The sequence below is a fragment of the Carassius auratus genome, chromosome 24 (genome assembly GCF_003368295.1).
Source record: "Carassius auratus strain Wakin chromosome 24, ASM336829v1, whole genome shotgun sequence".
Classification (NCBI taxonomy): Eukaryota; Metazoa; Chordata; class Actinopteri; order Cypriniformes; family Cyprinidae; genus Carassius; species Carassius auratus.
Genome location: NC_039266.1, coordinates 10,280,427 through 10,302,703, shown reverse-complemented (window position 1 = coordinate 10,302,703; position 22,277 = coordinate 10,280,427). Strand labels below are relative to the sequence as shown.

Below are 22,277 nucleotides of genomic sequence, written 5' to 3'. Positions count from 1 at the left end.
GAATCTACTACTACTGCCTTGATTTCGCTGGTACAAGGAAGCCTACTCTGTAATGCTGCCAGTGTTGCCAACTTAGTGACTTTGTCGCTAGATTTAGCGACTTTTCAGACCCCCATAGCGACTTTTTTCCAAAAAAGCGACTAGCGGCAAATCTAGCGACTTTTTTTGACAGACCTTATAATATGACCTCTTACGTCATAAATATGCTAATTCGCATATGACGCCATCTAGCGACATTTAGCGACTTTCCATTGAAAGAAGTTGGCAACACTGAATGCTGCCTGAGTTAATAGAAGCTGTTTTCAGTTTTATGTAGCCTGGATGGAGACTTTTGTTCAAGCAATTGCTAACGATTTAAGATCATTAACGCAGGATTGCATAGCCTGATAGATGGATCGTTTGCTTCTGTCTGGTTAGTGATGCGGCCTCCAGCTAACCAATCCTTCTTCAGACTGATGTTGGCACCCCCCACTCAATTAGCATACAGGCGCAGGGAAAATAAATGTAGAAATGTGGAAATACAGAAATAAATAAATGTAGAAATAAGCAAATATAGAAATGCATAAATAAATACATGCAAAAATACATAAATAGCCATTTATATTACCAAAATGTATTTATTTTCACTATTATTTCTGCATTTATTTATTTATTCATTTTTTTTTCCTTCTGTCATTTTTAGTCCTTCATATTTAATAATCGGTTGTTTACTTAAAAAAAAAAAAAAAACCATAGTAACAGGGTTGACATCTATAATTAATTTAGCTACAAGATGTTTATCAAAAAAAGTATTTAATGCAAATGTCTACAAATAGTGCATTTAAAAATCGGTTGTTTACCTTTGGCTAAAATATATTCATAAGGAAGATAAATTATTGCAAATATTTCTACAAATATAGCATTTATAACCCGTTGTTTACTTTACAAGCTCATAGTCACAGGGTTGATAGATTTACAGTTCATTTAGCTACAAGATGTTTATTAGAAACAATTTATTGCAGACATTTCTACAAATATTGAGTATTTAATAGTCAGTTTACTATACAAAATCATGATAACAGGGTTGATATTTTCAGATTATGATGCCTACTGGTAAAAACAATGATAAAGACAAGGCTTGTCCTTAAAGAGTTCACATTCTAATAAAGCCACTACAATTTTTTTTTAATGGAGTAACGGATTACTTTTTTACACATTTATATAAAAGGGAAACTATTAACATTTCTTTCATAAAACGATCTCTTAGGAAAAGAGTAAACCATCAATTCTGAAAAGAAAGAGCTTTATGTGAACACTCACATGTGTGGGATGGTGGTTTTGAAGATGTCTAGCATACAGTTGCAGGTCTTGTCCCAGGTCTCAGCGTTAAACTTCTCACCATTGAGGATGACCACGTTTTCAAGGCAATTAGTTCCTGATCTTGCTAATTGCTCATTATCTGTGAGGAGAGATGAGCAAGAGAGCTCATGACCTGAAGTCATAATTCACATATGCATTTCAATGAACTGCCTACACACAAAATCTTCTAGTCTTCAGCATTTTGAACAATGTTGTTTTCTCAACAGGGTCACTGTAAAATGTCCTGCAAATGTACCGTGTCTATCGAACACTCACCTTGCTGCACACACCAGTAGAGCTGAGAGAGGATATCATCTAACAGAACATCGCTGAGAGACTCAAAGTACTGTGTGAAAACATCACAGATAGCATAAAGTGCATGATTGCAGGTGGTGGTCATCCACTCCGCTTTCTGTGGGAAGATACAAAATAGAACATCAGCCATATTTCCATCTTTGGCATGGAGATACTGGAGTGCTACCATATGATTATGTGAACGCCAGAGAGAGTCCCCTTCCAAACAATATCTGTGCTGGTGACACTTTCTGAAATGGATGTCTCATTATCTTCTAGGACAGGTTTCAGTGCTGATGTTGACTTGCCTCAGTCTGTTGCTCTGGAAGCTTCATGTTATCGAAGATCCTGAACACGATGCGGAACAGATCCTGCCACCAGTGTTTCTCATAAGTGTGACCGTACGTCTTCATCACCTCAAACATCACCGTCAGACCCCTGACAAACAAACCGAAAATAGATTGTTGGGATAAGGTGAAAAAGATTAACTATGCTTTACGCATGATTATAAGAAGATTTCAGTATTTAACTGTTGGCAGCAACTATACCATCAAACCTGACACTTAAAAATCACACTTTAAAGGTTTTTGCTAGAAAATATAATTAATATAAATGATCGTTCCAAAATTTGGGGTTGGTAAGATTTTTTTTTAAGAAGTCTGCATTTATTTGAATTAAAAAATAAAAATAAAAAATAAAAAAAAGGGAAAAAAAATTACATTATTAAATAAAAAAAGGTAATTGCGAGTTATAGTCACAACTGTGAGATATACACTTGCAATTCTGAGAAAAAAAGTCGGCAGTTGGGAATATTAAGTCACTATTGCTTGATATAAACTCTGAGAAAGTTGTTTAAAAAATCTAAATTTATTGCAGATATTTCTAAATATAAAAATATAAATATAAAAATATAAAAAAAACATAGTAACGGCTGAAGCTTTAGTAGTTAACTTAGCTACAACATGTTTATTAGATAGAGAATTTAATGCAAAAATTTCCACAAATATTCAGTGCTTAATAGTCAGTTGTTTGCTATACAAAATCATAGTAACAGGGTTGATACAGTTCATTTAGCTACAATATGTTTACTAGAAAGGTAATTTATTGCAGATATTTCTACAAGTAGAACATTTAATAATCTAAGCATTTCATAATTAAACATAAACGTGCTATAAAGTCAGAATTTATTATCATGCAAATCTGAGGGGAAAAAAATCTGAATTGTGAGAGGTAAACTGTGAATCAATCAAACTTTTTTTGTTGAATATAATTTCATATTTATTTGAAATCAAATACAATACAAATCTTTACCATCACCTTTGAATTTCAACTGAATGCATTTTTATAAAAATGAATGCATGCTTGCTGCTTAAAATTTCTTATTTTGCTTCAAAAAAAAAAAAAAGTCACCTCAAACTTTTGAATGATGTAAAAATGTAGTGTAAATCTAAATATATTCATTTAGATTCATTCATTTTTTACTAAATACTACTTCTCATTCTTCATAATTTGTGTGTGGTCTTTACAAGCTTTACTGGGGTAAAAAAAAAACAACAGGACCAAGTTAACTCATTCTGTAGTTTTAAACATTTATCAAAAACTATTAACTACTATCAAAAAACATTTCAGATTTGTCTGTATTATAGGTTTGCCGCTAACCTGGTCCGGACGTCCAGCTTACACCTGTTGATGATGCATGACAGCTCAAAGAGGATGGGGAACCAGCCTCTGACCCAGACGCGGTCCTCCGGCGCAACATTCATATCATCACTGGTATAGTCTTTAAATGCCTGCCGACACAACACACAGCACATACTTAAGCACATGCCGCTCGACTATAAGCTGTATTCACAGATCAAAATGTTTCTGATCCAATCTGGCAACCCTCGGTGGGAAGCAGTGGAAGTCTCCATGTGGGTTGCCTTCACTAATCTCCACTTTAGAATCACCAGAGGACTAAAGCACTTAACAAGCACAAACACAGCTCATAACACAATCCCCCTTCATGGAGAGCCGAAAAACAGATCATTTACATTTTCCATTTATTTAATAAAGGCGTTTAGTTTTTGCTCATTAGGGCATCTGGTATTGTGAGTTTTCTCGTTAAAAGTGCCCTGTGGTCTGCTCAAGCGTAATCTATTTAGTGAATGTCTATCTAAAGCCTGACCCGGGGTCAGATCATAATTCAGCTGTTATGGAGAGCGCACTCGTTAGCACTGACCTGAGGTCGGTCGGAGATGTATTTGGCGCAGTGGCGAATGAGACGGATTGCCTCCATGCTGGTGTCGGGGAAAGAAGCGTTGCAGGCGAACTCAGACAGACATTTGACAGCGTCCTGGAAGGAATCGATGGTAGCTGGAAAATGCTTCTCGAATACATTCGCTGTGAGGAGAGAAGAGACGATTAGAGGTCTTTTACAAAACTGAATTAAAAGTTAATAAATGTTCACAATGCAAATCTTCCTTTCCACTCCACCCAGAAAAAAAAAAATGAAACTAAAACTAAAATGTGAAAATGTATAAATGATAAGAACGATGAAATAAAAAAATAAAAATATCTTTTTTTGCTGTCTTAATTTAAAAATGTAATAGCTGTAATAATAAAAAAGATAACAATACTTTATTTTTTTTACTTTTTTTTATAATTATAATTAAATTAATAAACTATTCATATAAAACAAAATACATTTTTGGTCCAAAAAAAAAAATATAAACAAAAAAGTGGAAGGATAAAAAAGGAAAAAATAAATGAAATAAGAAAAATATATATATACACAAGTCTAATCGATGGAGGTCCACCAGTGAAAACTTTCTATTTAGCATTTTAACATTTCATTTTTTGATTTTAGCATTTAACAATTAAATGTAAACATTTTCATATTAAGTTATATTACTGGAAAAACAGTTTTATGATCAGTATAAAAATACTATGATTTGTTTTTATTAGGGTTTATTTATTTCATGAAAGTTTTTTGTGTTAAATTGAAATGAGGTTTAATTTAAATACGGTTTAATTAAAATATGAATAAATAAATGAATTAAATAATATTTTATTAAAAACATGAGTAATTCCTAAAATAGAGATTTTATCTTTTATATTTTTCATATCCTCAACCAGAGAATCCTTGATCTCCATCAGACACTTACTGACAATGTGTCCAGTCGTCTGGAAGGCCAGCTCTACAATACTCTCATCCTGATCAGAGGCAGCCAGATGGAACACAGAAAAAATGTTCTTCCACCCCGATCTAATATTCCCAGCCTGAGAGTTGACCATCTGGGCTATACAGCGGACCACCATGTCTCTAATGGTGGGAGATCTGTAGATAGAGAAGAATGTGAATAAAGCTGAAACACACACACACACTCTCATCATCTCATTCTGCAAGGGCAAACACATGTAGACAAGTTCATTTTTCTCCATCAGTCATGGAGTTTAGTCATGAAGTCTTCTGACACTGTGTTCAATCACTAAACCTAATGAGTACTGCAGGGTCCACATGAGCTAATATAACTTTCTCTTCTTCACTTCCTTCCACTGATGGAGAAGCTACTTTAAAAGTGAAGATTGCCAGGCTGCTTCTAATGTAAAGTTGCTAGACTATAGTTGAGCTAAATTAAAAAAATAAAAAAATAAATAGAAGTTTGCTTCTCTACTTTTGCAATGAGGAATTCAGTGATGATGGCGACATCATATTTGAAAGTATCAATTTACACAAAATACAACTAACAAATGGAGGAATTAGTTTATTTAATTGAATGTGCATTTCATATTCACATGTGTTTACACCATTTACACATTGTTGAATTTTAACTACTAGGTGATGACAAAATTAATCTTTAAGCAATTCTTTGACATTAATTGCTCATAACCAGTGCTGTTCCCTGAAACCATAGCCAAGTAGAAAGTTTTGTTAACAGCAGAAATGTTGCAGTAGCATATAACTAATATAAAAGTTGAAGTAATAAAAGAAATAAAACTGAATAGGCAGTGGCAGCTGTGTGGACGAAAATGGCTTGTTGATGTCAGAGGAGAATGGGCAGACTGTTTAGAGATGATAGAAAGGCGACAGTAACTCAAATAACCACCCTTTACAACCAAGATATGCAGAATACCATCTCTGAACGCATAACACATCGAACCCTGAAGCAGATGAGCTACAGCAGCAGAAGACCACACCGGGACCACACGCCGCTCCTGTCAGCTAAGAACAAGAAACAGAGGCTACAGTTCACACAGGCTCACCAAAATTGGACAGTAGAAGAATGGAAAAATGCCGCCTGGTCTGATGGGTCTTGATTTCTGCTGCTACATTCAGATGGTAGAGTCAGAATTTGGTGTAGATAACATGAAAGCATGGATCCATCATGCCTTGTGTCAACGCTTCAGGCTGATGGTGGTGGTGTAATGGTGCTGGGGATATTTTTTTGGCACACCTTGGGCCCCTTAGTACCAACTGAGCATAGTTTAAACACTACAGCCTATCTGAGTATTGTTGCTGACCATGTCCATCCCTTTATGACTAGAGTGTATCCATCTTCTGATGGCTACTTAAAGCAGGATAATGCACCGTGTCACAAAGCTCAAATCATCTCAGACTGGTTTCTTGAACCATGACAATGAGTTCACTTTACTTAAATGGCCTCCACAGTCACCAGATCTCAATCCAACAGAGCAGCTTTGGGATGTGGTGGAATGGGAGATTCACATCATGGATGTACAGACGACAAATATGCAGCAACTGCATTATGCTATCATGTCAATATGGATCAAAATATCTGAGAAACGTTTCCAACACCTTATTGAATCTATGCCGTGAAGAATTAAGGCAGTTCTGAAGGCAAAAGGGGGTCCAACCCGGTACTAGAAATGTGTACCTAATAAAGTGGCCAGTGAGTATATATATATATATATATATATATATATATAATTTTAGACATTGCAATTTCTTCTATTTATCTATCTTCAAAATACTTTAAGTATAAGTTTGTTTTAGTTACACTAATTTTTACTCTAGACATTTATTTTAATTTTACTGAAAATAATAATACAACTTTTTTTCATGACTTTTAAAGCTGTGACAACTTTACAGAATTTTAATTTTTTAATATTGGAGAAGCTGCACTACATAGCTACTGTGACTTGATTTAAAAATGTAGTTATTTTAACTTATTCTCTATGGATCAATATACCATTAATGACCGACTACGTCAGACTTCGTACTTCCGCTCAATTTCAGTTCGCTTCTGTACTCAGTCTGAGATGGCGAACCATCTCCCAGTTTTCCTCCGGCTCCAAAACAGCCGGCCAATCAACAAACAGAGGGCGGGCTGAGAGCCGTGACATAGACACTAAGCTCTGCATTTAAGATCGTAGTTTAGGTTAGGGATATCAGTAAAAAAACGACAACGGACACGGAGACACGGGATGCTATTCGCTCTGTTGTGGAGAATATTCCCGGCATTTGCCAAATGAAGCCCAAACAGGAAGAGTGTTTGTTTCACATTTGGAATGGAGGTGATGTTGTGGCCCTACTCCTGACAGGTTTTGGGAAAAGTTTAATTTATCAACTTTTACCGATCGTCAGTGAGAAACTGGGGAGGCCAAAGTCTGGAAAGGCGATAATTGTGATTGTGTCTCGCGGAGGATCAGGTTAAAGAGGCAGCTAAACTCGCTCGATTGTTTGTTTGTTTTTCGCAACATCTGTTATTACAGCGGAAGTTTGGGGCGGCTGAGCCGGCGTTTGGTATTACCAGGCTACTAATTTACTGAAGAACTTCATAATGTGGCAGAAATAACTAACAAGACCTTCTGCTTATGTCTGCATGACATGTCCTGAAAGTCGAAAATGTTTACCGACACTTAAAAAGGAGAACATTTAGTACATTTAAATTAAGCAGTGAACATGACGTAAAGAAGATTTAAAAATATTTGTCTCCTGAATCCAGAGCAGAGCCCTTCAGAAGATGACATTTAGAAGCCGTACATCCGCCTGAGAGCAACAACAACTACATCCAGCACAAACCTTGTCTCTAAACCGTCCTAAGGCAAGACTTACAGATTTGTACGTCAAAGCATGTAGTTTACCACAATTTGTTTGGCTATTCAACAGACACTTCCTATATTTGAAAGAGGTCTGTGTTATTCAGTGATATTTCACTTTCACCACAGTGTAAATTAAAACGCTCACCTGTTCTTTTTCATTATGTGCTCAAACGGCCTTAGGAAATCCTTCTGGAATCTGAAATTGGCTAACTCGCCCTTCTCCAAAAATTTCATGGACAGCTGCCTTAGAGAATCCACCGCGAAAATAGCAACATCCTCATTGGGATTACAGCCGACCTGAGCCCAAACAGAAAACGAAAGCGTCAGGGAATGTTAAAGCATTCTCAGCTCTCCTTCAATCTATTAGCTATGCCCTCCCGCAGGCAGAGTGAAATTTAACAGCATCATTTGATTTCTCTGAGATTATACAAAGCCACCTTAACACACACACTTCTTCATGGACTGATAACCTTTCGGCGCTGATTTGGTGGCCGCTTTGAACTCACCTTATTGAAATGATCCCCTATAACCTCCCATATCCTGGACCACTGCAGCCTGATACGACCCATGTTGTAGTAAGATATCTCCACGATCTTCTGTAGACTGAACATTCGAGGGTGTGTAGGAGAGGCCAATTCGTCCATCGATACAGCACACAGCCATCGTACAAAATCCACTGCGAGACACAAAATCGGTCAACAAGACGTCACTTAAAACGTCTCTGATGTGATAGAGCAGGTCATGGATTCCAATCCAAGGAAAAAGAACTGATAAAATGCATATTCTGAATGCAATATAGCATATTTTCCAGATTACGGATATTTCACGTCATGTTTGAATGCATATTCGAATATCGAATAAAAAGTGACAGCTCTAATGTACAATACCGTTCAAAGGTTTAGGGCCAGTAAAAATTTTTGTAAGAAGCTAAATTAAATTATATTAGAAAATACTTCAGTGTGCATTTCACTACAAATTTGAAAACTACACTGCAGTGATGCCAAAATTAATCTTTAAGCAGATTCATTGAAATTAACTGCTCTTAGCCAGTGCTGTTATTGTTACCTAAAACTATAATCATTTAGAAAGTTAGGAAATGTTGCATTAGCAAATCACTAAAATAAAACAAGTTTAAGTGGAGGTATAAAAATTACTAAAACTAAACTGAATTACTAAAACTAAAGAAAGAAATGTATTCTTTATCTTTCAAAAATGACAAAAGAAAAACAAAATTACTACAAATTACAAAAAAAAACTGATAAATGCATAGTATGAATGCAATATACACTAATGTTCAAAGGTTAAAGGTCAGTAAAAAATCTTTGTAAGAAGTTAAATTAAATTAAATTAATAATTTAATTTAATTAATACATTAAATTAATAATTTAAATTAAATTATAATGATACAATTAATTAAATTCTATTTAATTTTTCTATTGTCTTCATTTGTAAGTCGCTTTAGATAAAATCATCTGCGAAATGACTAAATGTAAATATAATGTTCTGGTCAAAAGACAGTAAAAACATTTATAATGTTATAAAAGATTTGATATCTGAGCACCAAATCTTCACAAAACTTTACAAATTCAGCTTTGCCATCACAGGAATGAACTGCATGTATTAAAATGGAATTATAATAATATTCCTGTATTATTGATAAAATAGATGTTCGTTTAAAATCTCAGTGACAGTTGTGTAAGTGTAAATATACCGTACATGCCTGCCAAATGCAAAAATGCACACAACATGAAATCTTGTACTTACCGATGGCATTTCCATCAAGCCTGATAGAGCCTGTAAATATCCTGCAGAGAAGAATACAAGAGTTTGTATCAGTCCAGAGACATATTAGTGTTTGCAACATTATGAGGTTCATTAGAATTAATGACAGCCATCATACCGGTCTACAGCAACCACAACACTTTGAGAGCTGGTCTCTCCAATAGACTCCTGAATGCTTGCGATCTGTTTGCGATCGACGTTCCCTCCTACAGTGAGAAAAATCACATTGTTTATGCGAGCACAAACTTCATTTCACACATTGCTGCTGGGTAATTATACTGGATTATCATAAAGCAATCTTAATCATAATTTAGCTTGAGTTAAGATGTTTTTGATGATGCAATGGCAAATGGAAAAGCTGCAATGATGATTGTGCTTGTGAGAAATATAACGCCTTTTGTTTGTAAATTGAGTCAATATATTGTCATATATGGAAATGTTGAATAAACTATTTAACTTTTATTAGGGCTGTCTGTTTAATGTGTTAACTTAATTAGTTATGAAAAACAACGTGATTAAAATATCTTAACGCAGTTAACGCACTGGCCCCGCCCCCAGACCTGTACATCATCTTACGTGTCATACACTTGACAGATATGCTGCAGAGCAACAACTCAATAAATGCAGTTATGCCCTAAAATTCAAGATATTGGTGCAAAAAATGCCTTTATATGAGTTTTTGTCTCTGGTTATATAATACAATGTCACACAAGCAGTATTACACGAGTGCTGTCCTGAATATCACAAGTTTAAATGTGATTTTATAACGGTTCAGTAAATAAGAAGTTGATATTGTGTAATATTTTAAAACACAGTATTATGTTTTTGCTCAATTTTGCAGAGAAAATATTATCTTTAAAGCCACAGCAGTATTTTTGCACGTCTCCGAGCAAAACAGCGGCATTTAAATTCTGAATGAATCTGCGTTTTGAACGAATCATGTGAACCAATGACTCATTCATCAAGAGAGCAATTTACTTAATTCCTGAATGAATCAGCTTTTTGAACGAATCAAATGTCTCGTAATGTCTCAAAAACATTAACCGCCACCTGATGGAAGATTTAGTTTCTTATTTAGTGTATCATTTCATTAAAATAATTAATAACAATAAAAAAATAAAAACATTTAAAGGGATATTTCACCCTCAAAAAATTTCATTCTGTCAACATTTACTCACCCTCATGTCATTTCAAACCTTTCTTTTGTGGAATATAAAAGATATTTTGAAGACTGCTGGTAACAAAGCTGTTTTGGTTTGATACAATGATTGTTCATTGTATGAACAAAAAAAAAAAAATACTGAGATGTTTCTTAAATTATCTTCTATGTTCCATAGTCCATTGTAGCCTAAATGTATACGTGTAATACATTTTATGTTGAAGTTGAATCAAACTAAATATTTCTTTCTAAAGCTTCAATTTGTTATGTCTACTTGATACTTTCTCATTTAACACAACAATAGCAAATTTATTTTGCAATTAAATAGATCAATTAATTTACACATCATGTAACTAATTAGATTAAAATGTTTAATTGACTGACAGCCCTACTTTTTATATATTCAATATTTTTTTAATTTGGTTTTAATTACTTTTTTTAAAATCTTATTTTAAAAACAAACATAAACTACATTTTTAAAATGTAATAACATTAAACATAATGAACTTACATTCAAAATTATGCAAAAAAAAATGCTGCTGGTGAGGAAAAATCCACAATTCAGTGCTCTTTAGATGCAGGATTCTTTTGTAGGCACTGGAGTAGTGTAAAAAAAATAAAATAAAAAGCCTTCTTTGTTTTTTAAATTGGGACTTTTAAAATAAATCTAATCTTAAAATCATTTAACTATTGCAATGCTGCATCCTTTGTGCATCTCATATGTGTTATCACTTATAGGTCAATAACAACAAACATTTTCCATGTAACAGACCAAACTGCTGCCCATGTGAAGTGTGACTGACTGACCCAAGCCCAGGTACTCGTCAGACGTCTGTTCCTTGGTGCTGGTGATGAAGCCTTCCTTCCCCCGTACGGTTCCTGATATGTACCGAGCCTTCACTCCTGTCCCAATGAGCTGGGCCAACTCCAGCTGACTAATGCACTTCAGGATCTGCGGCACACATAGACAGAATAATAACACCATAACAAGATCTATCTGCCAATCACATTCTATAGGTAACATGCAGGCCTCTCAAAGAGCTGGGTTTGGCAGAGCTCACCTCATGCCAAGAGTTTCCTAAATAATTTCCATCCGTGTGAGCCACTGTGATGAGAGTCTTGATGGTGTCGATGTTCTTCTGCTTCATCTCAGTGATGCCCGAGCTGGCCGTCAGCAATGTGAAGCGGGCCAGAGCCTGTACGTATGCGTCTCGCTCCAACTGGAACAAACCAACACAGAACAAACACTGAAATTTTGGTCCGTTTCTCATGGAAAGCCATCATGACCTTTTGAAGTGTTGGGTCCTTTTTGAAGCTTTACATCCCCATTCACTTTTACTCTATGGAAAAGAGGAGCATGCACATTCTTCAGAATATCTACTTTAGTTTTCCACAGAAGGTTTGGAATGACAAAGTGTCATTTTTGAGTGTACTACTACTTTAAGCCAGGACTGCAAACCAATTAATTGTGATTAATCACATTCAAGATAAAAGTTTGTGTATGTATTATATGTATGTATTATGTTTATATAAATACATATATATTTATATATTTTGTTCGTATATATATATATATATATATATATATATATTTACACACACACCAGTGTTGAAGTCGAGTCACCAACTGTCGAGTCCGAGTCGAGTCTCGAGTCTCAGTGTTCGAGTCCAAGTCCGAGTCACCAAAGAAGAGTCCGAGTCGAGTCCGAGTCGAGTCACCATTACCAGAGTTCGAGTCCGAGTCGAGTCTCGAGTCCCTTATTGGAATTTTTTTTATTTTTTTTATTTTGAGGAAACAATAGCAACCAACTGAGTTGGTAGGCATTGAAGTCCATTATATGAAAAAAACATCATGAAATGTTTTCCTTAAAAAAACATAATTTAAGAAAAAACGCCATGGATATCCTGGATGGCATTGGGAGGAGTAAATGATTTGGAAATTTTCATTTTTGGGTGAATTAATCCTTTAACACTGTATTACAGAAATACACTAGGCGAAAAAAAGAAACGTGCATATTACAATGAGTGTGAGTGTGTGTGTGTGTGTGTGTGAGAGAGAAAGAGAGAGAGAGAGAGAGAGAGCGAGCATTTGTGTGTGAGTGACCGAGTGATTTAGCGTGAGTGCATTTGTATGTTTTCAAGTGAATGTGTGTGTGTGACGGCACGCGCATGGTCAGAAAGCAACGTATAAGGGCCGTTCAAATATCGCGTCTTTTGCATGCTCAAGTTCGTTATGTCCAATGTACTGTAGGCGCGCGGTATGCACGCTCATAATGGAAGCGTATGCGCGCTCATAACGGCAGCAGGCGCGTCCGCACCGCACTGAGTTAAAAAACATCTAAACTTTTCAGAATGCTGCAAGGGCACCGCGGGTCATGTGACAAGAACTAACAAATCAGCTTCATCCTTTCCCGCAAGTGCCCGAGCGCTTTGGAAAAAAAGTAAAGTGAAAGTAAAGTGAGTGACGTCAGTGCGTGTGTTGTCAAGCAAAGAGAGCGAGCGGTAGCAGTGTCTGTGAGGGAAAAGAATAGATCCCGGCCAGTCTTGGGCACGAAATATAAAATTTTAAAGTTTATAACATTTTTAGTCAAAAACAACGTAATGAATGTTCAAGTCTGATTTTATATATCCTCGAGTCCGAGTCCAAGTACGATTCATCAGTCCACGAGTCCAAGTCGAGTCACGAGTCCAGAGAATGGAGTCTCGAGTCGGACTCGAGTCGAGTACTCCATCACTGACACACACGCACAAAGGCTGCAGACAGCACACCTTGTTTGTTATCTTTATTTTATAAATGCACAAATTTTGTTATTATTATGTCTGTATACAAAAAAAAGTAGACCCTTTACAGATTCGATTGATGTATTGCTCTTATCTGTACGATCAAAACTGAAAGTTTAATTTAAGTTCTTTTCGGGGTTATCAGGAGAAAATGCCTCATAAAGCGTATACGCGTTAATCGACTCCAGAGGGTTAAGCAGTTGATCATTCAGGGCAAGGATAACAGACATTTTTAAATGTGCTTATTTAGACTATTTGATTAATGCAAACAAATAGTAGGCTTTTCTCAGCTTCAGCAAATGACCTCTTCATGGTTAATGCAATGTGTGAAATTACCTGAATGCTGAAGATGCATGCTATCCTGATAGCACAGCGGATTCCCTCCAGGCACAGAGAGGCCACCTCAGTGTCATCACAGTCCTGCAGACCCACGCTGAACGCAGCCAGGAAGGGTGTCCATGCCAGCTAGGAGAGATCAAGATGGGATTAATATTTGTGTCCACACAATGTATGTGTATGCACATGCACAAAATACCTTAAACATTGGTCTGACGTGCTCAAGGTGGGTGGCACTGGTGAAGGGGGCCTGAACGTGGCTTACAGCCTCCATCAGAGCCTTGGCCGTCTTTGCCATCTGCTCCATCTCAACATTATACAGAAGCCTCCTCTGCTTTTCACTGGCCACACCTGATCCAAAGACAGTAGCAAAACACGCCATCAGTTACCACAAATCACACCTCAAAATATCAGAATACTTCCAGAACATACATGTTCATTTGTCCACTTGGAAGTCCAATGGCTTGCCATTTAATAATAATAATAATGATAATCAAAAAGTATGATTTTTAAAAGTATGAATTTTAATAAATTATTAGTACTACTGTTATTATTATTATTATTATTATTATTATTATTATTATATGTATATATAAAATATTTTTATTTTAATATCCTCATTAATACCACTTTAAAATAATAATAAAGTAATATTTTTAGTATTTTAATAAATACTATTATTATTACTACTACGTGTATATATACACTATTATTTTTCATTTAATATTATCATCATTATTAACACTTTCAAACAATAATAAAGTAATATTTTAGTATTTTATTAAATTTTACTATTATTATTATTATTATTAAGTGTATATATAAAAAAATATTTTGTATTTAATATAATCTTTAATAACAATTCTTATTATTATTCATTAAATGCATTGTTTTTCTAATAAAATAAAAAATAAAAGATGTAATCTGATATTATCATCACTGTTAACAAAAATCATTAATGACTAAAAATATTTATTATTAACAAATGTTATTTATGAACAATTACAAAATACTGGACTACTTTGTTCGGTTAACCACAGCATTCTATTGTAAAATACTTCAGAATAAAATTATTTATACTTAAATCGATAATTAGTGGGAAAATACATAGTCTTTTTCAATCATAAATGCAAAATTAAGGATTGCCTTGACCCCAAATAGCAAAAAGAAAAAAAAAGTGTCCATTTGATTTTGTCACCATGTTTGTCTGTTAATCAAATACTCACTTTGCTTATTTGACTTTAGAGTTAACTCCTTTGTCTCCTTCATGGATATTTTTTTCCCTGCGATTTCATCATAAATGGCTGAGAGATACTCCTCCGGTAAATCTTTACTGTCATTGATACCACGGTTCATCTTGATGTATTGCTCCTTCGTCATTTTATTCTTCACCTGCGCCACGATAAAGGAAACCACAGATCAGTAGCATTCTTCCTCTTGTTTCCTGTCATGTTTCAGCAACATCCATCACTCTAGATTTAGCTATTCTGCTCACATATCAAGACTGCATGCCAAACAGCCATTTCTATCTCCGACGTTCACATTAACATTCATAGACTAGGGAATGAAAAGAAAATACATTCTACATTCACTGTAGATTTCAGTGAACAATCAGTGCTCGGGGAACTAACCTGCGGACTGTGTAGATCTGTAGTCAACATGATGATTGAATACGCCAGGACGTACGCGGTGTCAGCGCTGGCGAACAGTGTTTGCCTAAGGAGAGAAAGATAAAAGAGTCAAACAGCGACGAGTTCAGTGTTTGCGGCATAATTAGCGACGTAGGTTAATCGGTTGCAACAGCAGGCGACCGCTGTGCTCACCCTTGGTTGCATTCTAAATATCTAGCAGCAAATTTCTCCATCAGTCGATCGATTTTCTGGGCCTCTCCAGGCAGACGGAAACCCTCGAGGAACATGCGCAGCGCTGGCACGAAGTCTTTGCCCTGGAAGTCCATTTGGTCGACGTAGGCATACATAACCTCTTTATTGATGCGATCGTTGTCTCCGAGAAACTCTCCTACCTGGATCTGCAAGGGTGGAAACAGAAGAACCAATGAGTCAGATATCGATTGTGTAGGTAGGAAAATATAAAGCAGAAAAACATGTTTCATAACTCAATGCATGCTCAATGCTACAGACACTGCAGATTGAAGAAATCCTTGAGCATCATTGAAATTCAATGTCTATTGAAGTATTCCACACACATCTCAAGTCATTCAGGAGTCTGAGGGCTGTTCTGTTGAAGAGCCCTAATTTTATGGCAGATATAAGGAGCTCTCTTTACCCATTGCTGCTGGAGTCCTGTTTTGTGTTTCGAGCTTTGAGGCCTGATGAATGAGCGACTGAATTGCCGATTCTTTACACTGAATGATTAAATAATTTTTAAGTGGAAGTTTGGCAACACTTTGCTTGAGTGTCTTGATATTTTTGTTTTGCTTTGTTTTTCAGAAATGTTTCAGAAAAGCTGCATATGCAGAGTTTTATTATAGTGCACTGCCGTATTGTTCAAATTAAATATTCCGTATTGTTCATGAAAGAAACAAAGTAAAAATATTGTATCTTTTAGGCAAATAATAGTTGTAGGTCTTACAGAGTCAAGCCTCTCCTCTTGATGTAAGAACTGGGCGATATCTTCGGGCGTGGTTCCCAGCATGCCTTGCTCCTGCAGGTACTGAATGCCCCTCTTTGGTTTTTTGTTGAACCTGTGCATAATGGTAAATAGAACAGTACATTTTTAGAATCAGCCTTTTTTTTTTTTCATCAAAGATTTTCATGTCTTTTTTCTTCAGTCAAAAAGAAATTAAGGTTTTTAAAAGGAAATTATTCCAGGATTTTTCTCCAAATCGTAGAATTCAATGGGGATCAACGGATTGAAGGTCTAGTTTAGGGCTGTTCCGATCACGATCGGCCGATCGTTAATGTGCATCTCGTCAGTAAAGCTGGTTCTCTAATCAGAGGTAAATTCCCTCAGGTGCGCGATTTCACATACGCTGAAACTGAATGTCGATTTGCGCAACTTCTCAGTTAACAACGGCTCTGTGTAGTAACAGCTGCTCCATGTGAAATCACGCACCTGAGGGAATTTACCGCTGATTAGAGAACCGGCTTTACTGACGAGATGCGCATAACGATTGGCCGATTGTGATCGGAGCAGTCCTAGTCTAGTTTCAATGCGGCTTCAAAGTACTCTACACGATCCCAGTGTTTACAAAGCAAATGTGCAAAGAAAGTCAAACACCTTTTACAAAAAATGTAAAACAATGATGTTGGACAATATTGAAGCTGGAAGAAATAATGAGATGGAATTTTTCACCCTACCAACTTTTTGAACTGAAGAACACACACGAAGAAATAACCATGCATGACCTTTCTAACATGATTAAGTAATGTGTGAAGATGCGCATGCACATTGCAGAACTAATGCAAGACAAGCATTTGTGGTTAAACAGTATATACATTTTATTTTTTTTAGAAAATGGCCAATTGTTTCTCTAGATAAGACCCTTATTCCTTAGCTGGGATCATGTAGAGCCCTTCGAAACTGCATTGAAACTGCAATTTGGACCTTCAACCCGTTGGCCACCATTGAAGTCCACTATATGAAGAAAAATCCTGAAACCTTAATCTCTTTTCAACTGAAGAACATCTTGGATGATATACTGGTGAGTAAACTATCAGGAAATTGGTATTCTGGAAGTGAACTACTTATTTAAATGGGCTATTTTTGCTGCAGTGATTCAAACATTGAAATACATTATGAAACATACTGGTATAATGAGACTGAAATGGTTTCCCCAGAAGGAAAAGCAGAGTTGTAGGTGCTACACATAGAAAGGAACAGCACAAACCTTGACATTCTTCATGCATTCTACTCTTTGGATTCTGACTACTGAATAGGCCTCATTGACGTGTAAATGTGAGCAGTCTTGTTTTTTAAATGTAAGATGCATTGAACCGACACGTGAAAGCTGCAGGGAACTTTTTTTCCACTAGGGAAAAAGTTGGCTTGTTTGAATAAACAGTCAAACTACTGGCTCAATACATTGCATAATTTCGGGATGGGACTACCTGTTTGTTTGACCAATGGCAGATGGGGAGTGTTTTACAATTCTAACTGTACTTAATAAGGGCGCAGAACTTACACACTTCACATTTAAGATAGGTCAAGAGTATCCAAACCATTTCCTGGAGAGTCAACTTGCTGTAAAGAGCTAAACTCAGGTCCAAGACTGGACACCACTGGAATGCGTAAACTAAGCAACTTTCCAAATAAATGTCTATTTAGAGGTCTATTTTAGAAAAAGTAGTCAGTCAAGAGCATAAAGTGATTTTCTTTGTCTTTTGTTCTTTGATTAACATGACAGACAACAGCAGGAAAATTTGACCCTTTATTAGTTTATTCATGGACCTAATATACTGTTACTAGAGATTTTCCGATACCCTTTTTCTCTTCCTGATACCGATTCCGATACCTGGGCTCAGGGTATCGGCCGATACCGAGTACTGATTCGATATCTGGGTGTGTATCTGAAAATACAGCTGTATATACTACTAGCCCTGTGTAAATTGCTAGAATTATTTTATGGTGTGCTTCAGACTTATCCCTTAATAAAACATGAACAAATGCATGTGAACTACTGTATTTATTACAGTATTTTTATTATCTGACATGAATTTGACAGTAATATTATAATGCAGCCAAAAATCTAACACCGCAAACTAAAAAAAGGTATTTTAGTTTTACAATATAACTGTATAAAAAACTGCAATAAGTCTAGGAATATAAAAAATGATATATTAATCAGTTAATCTCTTTACAACAAAAGTAAAAAACAAGCAACCGTCTAGGCATAATTATTATTATTAATAGAGACGTATTATTATTAATAGAGACGTATTATTATTAGAGACATAGCTAAATCTACTGTAGGCTACAACAGTAGCTTAATTTACTCACGTTAAACCGAACATTTATTTTGATGGGTTGCCATGAAGATCTTTGAGTGTCTGTGTTTATGATATGACCGTTTTCTCAATTAAACAGTAAATCCTCATGAAGTGACGGTTTATGCGTTCGTGTCCTCACATAGTGACACACGGCAGAGACTACAAAACAGCAAGCTCCCGCACATCTGCGCCCGTCACCCACAGAGATGTAGAATATGCAGGAGTTATATTTAAATAGAATTTTGCAGTTTAATATTCACAGACACTAGTATATATTCGGCTAAAGTCTGGAGCCCTGTGCTAACACGGAAGCGACTGAACGCAGCTGCGGGTAACGAATATACTCAAGTCTTGTTTAAGAAAATGGTATCGGATCGGTATATGGGTTCATGTACTCGCCGATGCCTTTGCCAGAATTTGTTGTGGTATCGGTGTTATTTCCGATACTAGTATCGGAATCGGAACAACTCTAACTGTTACACAATATGCATTCTCTCTTTCGCAACTATTTAATGTTCCAAAACTGATAGGGTTTAACTGCATAGTCGTCAAGACTGAGGCTTGTGCGATCCACTAATAAAGATCAGGGATGGTGCGCGCACTTTTGGTGTAAGCGCGAAACCTGCGGTAAAGACTGAAATAATGTGGAGTTCAAGCACTATTTAACCAGAGCTAATGAGAAGTGTGTGTGAGAGAAGTGGTCGTCGGAGAGAACAGAGCGAGAATGCGTGACTGACGTTATTGCCTGTGTTGCTGGTAACAAAACGGATCGGTTCGAAATCGTAAAGAAGTGAGACTGATTGGCCGATTCCTATCCCAGGCCAATCGATCAGTGCATCTCTATGTCTTCTGATAGTGATTTTGTCAAACCATGGTATGGTGCACAGACTGATTTCATGCTTTTGATTCCAACATAATGGCTTACAGGTCAATGCCTTGCTCTATGATCTCCTTCTGTTGTTTGAGGACCTCAAACTGCTCAGGGTTGTCTGTCCCAGACATCTGGGTGCTGTAGCTCCCGATGCCCGATGAGGCGGTGGAGTCCAAAGAGTTTATGCTGCCGTAACGGTTAATTGTTTCCGGATGCTTCGACTCATTATTCTCCTGTTCTGAAGGCTTTTCTTGGCCTGATTAAGAAAGAAGGGAATTAAATTCAGATGCAATTTCAGAGAAAGCTGAAGTAGTGACAAGCTCAGTTTGTAAAACACCATGAGCCCCTACAGGCTAGGAAGTAGAGACGGCATGATTCATTGGGCTCCTGGTTGGCTGTTGGTGCATCGAGTCTCAGCTCTCTATTTGAGTTACCCAACACAACAGTTCTCTAATAAAGTCCTTGGCCTCTGCTGACTCGTATCACAAAAACAGCACGACTGGGACTGAAGAAAGAGCAGGTGACCTGAATACACAATGTAACAGATCTGAAGTTGGTGCAAGCAAGACAAACAGGTGGTTTGGGTATGTGGAAGCCATGGTTGCATGTTTCGGGATCTTATTTCACACTGGAAACACTGTAAAAGATTTAGCGGGTAGCTAATGCAGTAACACAAGCTGTCAGGTCACTTCCTCCTCTCATAGTTTCCTCTCTCGGAAATATCACAGGAGCCAGTAGCAGCTGGAAAATACTTACCTGTTCGTATTAATTTATCTGCTTGATATACAAAAGCTAATATGGCTACAATACAAAAAACTAGTTTACGCACCACAAGCTAATGCAATCAATTCTAATGTCACTACAAACTGCCATTACCTGCTCTCCCTTTGATGTGCATTCGTTAAGAGAAAAGAACAAAAAATGATTGGCCAGCATGATGAGAATTCAAGAACCTGAAAGCTTTGATCAATTATCCAAAACAAACATAATGCACCTGAATAGTTACGCAGATGAGTATGCTACAATCAAAATTTGGCCGATCAGGACATATAGCCTTTATATATAAGAGTAGCTATTTAGTCTAGATGAAAGGCTACATCCATTTCTTGATTTGAAATTGTAAACATACAGTTTTTTTCCACTAAAATACCACATCTAAGAATAAAACATAACATTTTTAGATTTTAGGTGTTCGCTAAGGTGTTAGCAATGTGCTTCCAATAGTTCAACTTGTCATTTAAAAATAAGCTAGAATCTCTGGCTTATGATTGGCTGATAACTGAAAATCTGCGGTGGGCTTGAGGCAACAGAGAAATTTCCCTTTGGGCCTTCAGAGCCTCTTCTCCTCCAGCCCAACATAGCCAAGTTTGATTAGACCTAAATCCCCTCCGCTCCGAAGAGCCAGGGTCTCTAGCCTGGCGCATTTTCCCAGCTCATTCGAGAAGCTTGGTTTTGCAGTGTTCAGGAAGCCTGCAGACTGCCTCCCTGATGTCAGGGTGATGAATAACAGCCTCAGGGTTGTTTGATTAAGATGAAAGGCCTGCGTAGCCATCACGGCGAATAACATCTCCTGCCTGTCTTTGAGGCACAGGAGTCCTAGTGCGCTGTCCTCAAAAGCAACTGTTCATCCATTTGGTTCTGCACTAGCCAGAAGCCTCTGGAATGCAGCTTAAATGCACTCAGAGGACACTCAGTTAGAAAAGCCAGGGCCACGACCTGGAAATAATTAATGCAACTGCTTGGATTTAAGGCATATCAGGGTACAGTGGGGCTAAATAAGTTTCTGCAGGTATTATACTGGTTGAGGAGCTAGTACTGATGTTTTGTTATTTTGACTGTTTGCCTTACCGAGACTTGTCTGGGAATTGGGGTTGACATATTGGTCTTTGCTCCACTCCACCATACACTTGAGAATGGACACCAGACACTCCAGTCCTTTCTTCCTTAGAGTCAGCTCCTGAGGGACAACATGACCTGGGATCACTAACACGCTTTTAAAAGAATAGTTCTTATAGTCTACCTGTTCCAAATCAAACATTTTAAGGGGAAAAAAAGACACTTGAAGAAGATTTAAACTACAAAAAGAACAACAGCATCGTAAAAGTAGTTCATGCAAGATTCCTGTGCCATACGTTCCTTTTAAACATCTAGAAACATTTGCATAAATATTTACAAATATATACAGTATAGACAGTGCTGGTTAGTAACTGATTACATGTAATCTGGATTAGGTAATCATATTAAAAATATTAAGTACTTCTAGTTAGATTACATTACATTTTAAAATACTCAAATTCAAATTACAGTTACGTTTTTATGGATTTCTTGTGTCTTTACTGCCACGTTTGATTAATTTAATGTGTCCTTGTTTGAGTGTCACTGCACACAATATGATTTTATACGGGAAAGAGCACTTCAAATGTCTTCTTATGAGCTCATGAACATAATAAGGGAATAAGAGTGTGTAAGTGATGACAATTTCTGCATCAACCAATCTGTTTAAGGACAGTGTGTTTACCTGAAGTGGGGTTGTACCCAGTTCATGGCCTCCTCGTCCTTGTGCAATCTTTGAGAGGTCATTCACCAGCCTCTCGAAAATATTAGCAGCATTCAGGTCACAATCATAATTAACATAGATATCTACCACACTCTGCGCATCTGTGAGAGTAGAAATAACATGGAATAACTTGTAGAAACACTCTCTTATATATATTTGAAAGTG

The 22,277-nt window shown here is 36.6% G+C and overlaps 1 protein-coding gene across 4 annotated transcripts in view; it reads right to left on the bottom strand.

Moving 5' to 3' along the window:
* LOC113042258 (brefeldin A-inhibited guanine nucleotide-exchange protein 1-like) overlaps window positions 1–22,277 on the bottom strand; it is a 77,455-nt gene that overhangs the window by 11,204 nt on the left and 43,974 nt on the right. For all 4 annotated transcript variants that reach the window (XM_026200942.1, XM_026200943.1, XM_026200944.1 and 1 more), the window contains 21 exons: window positions 22,074–22,213; window positions 21,404–21,512; window positions 19,610–19,811; window positions 16,328–16,439; window positions 15,559–15,764; window positions 15,367–15,451; window positions 14,962–15,127; window positions 13,935–14,086; window positions 13,736–13,864; window positions 11,680–11,838; window positions 11,426–11,570; window positions 9,578–9,665; window positions 9,442–9,482; window positions 8,184–8,353; window positions 7,823–7,974; window positions 4,779–4,951; window positions 3,854–4,014; window positions 3,292–3,422; window positions 1,941–2,070; window positions 1,615–1,750; window positions 1,300–1,438 (listed from right to left, as the gene is read on the bottom strand). In XM_026200942.1, the coding sequence (XP_026056727.1) occupies window positions 1,300–1,438; window positions 1,615–1,750; window positions 1,941–2,070; window positions 3,292–3,422; window positions 3,854–4,014; window positions 4,779–4,951; window positions 7,823–7,974; window positions 8,184–8,353; window positions 9,442–9,482; window positions 9,578–9,665; window positions 11,426–11,570; window positions 11,680–11,838; window positions 13,736–13,864; window positions 13,935–14,086; window positions 14,962–15,127; window positions 15,367–15,451; window positions 15,559–15,764; window positions 16,328–16,439; window positions 19,610–19,811; window positions 21,404–21,512; window positions 22,074–22,213 (2,926 nt within the window). The remainder of the gene's footprint in view (window positions 1–1,299; window positions 1,439–1,614; window positions 1,751–1,940; window positions 2,071–3,291; window positions 3,423–3,853; window positions 4,015–4,778; window positions 4,952–7,822; window positions 7,975–8,183; window positions 8,354–9,441; window positions 9,483–9,577; window positions 9,666–11,425; window positions 11,571–11,679; window positions 11,839–13,735; window positions 13,865–13,934; window positions 14,087–14,961; window positions 15,128–15,366; window positions 15,452–15,558; window positions 15,765–16,327; window positions 16,440–19,609; window positions 19,812–21,403; window positions 21,513–22,073; window positions 22,214–22,277) is intronic.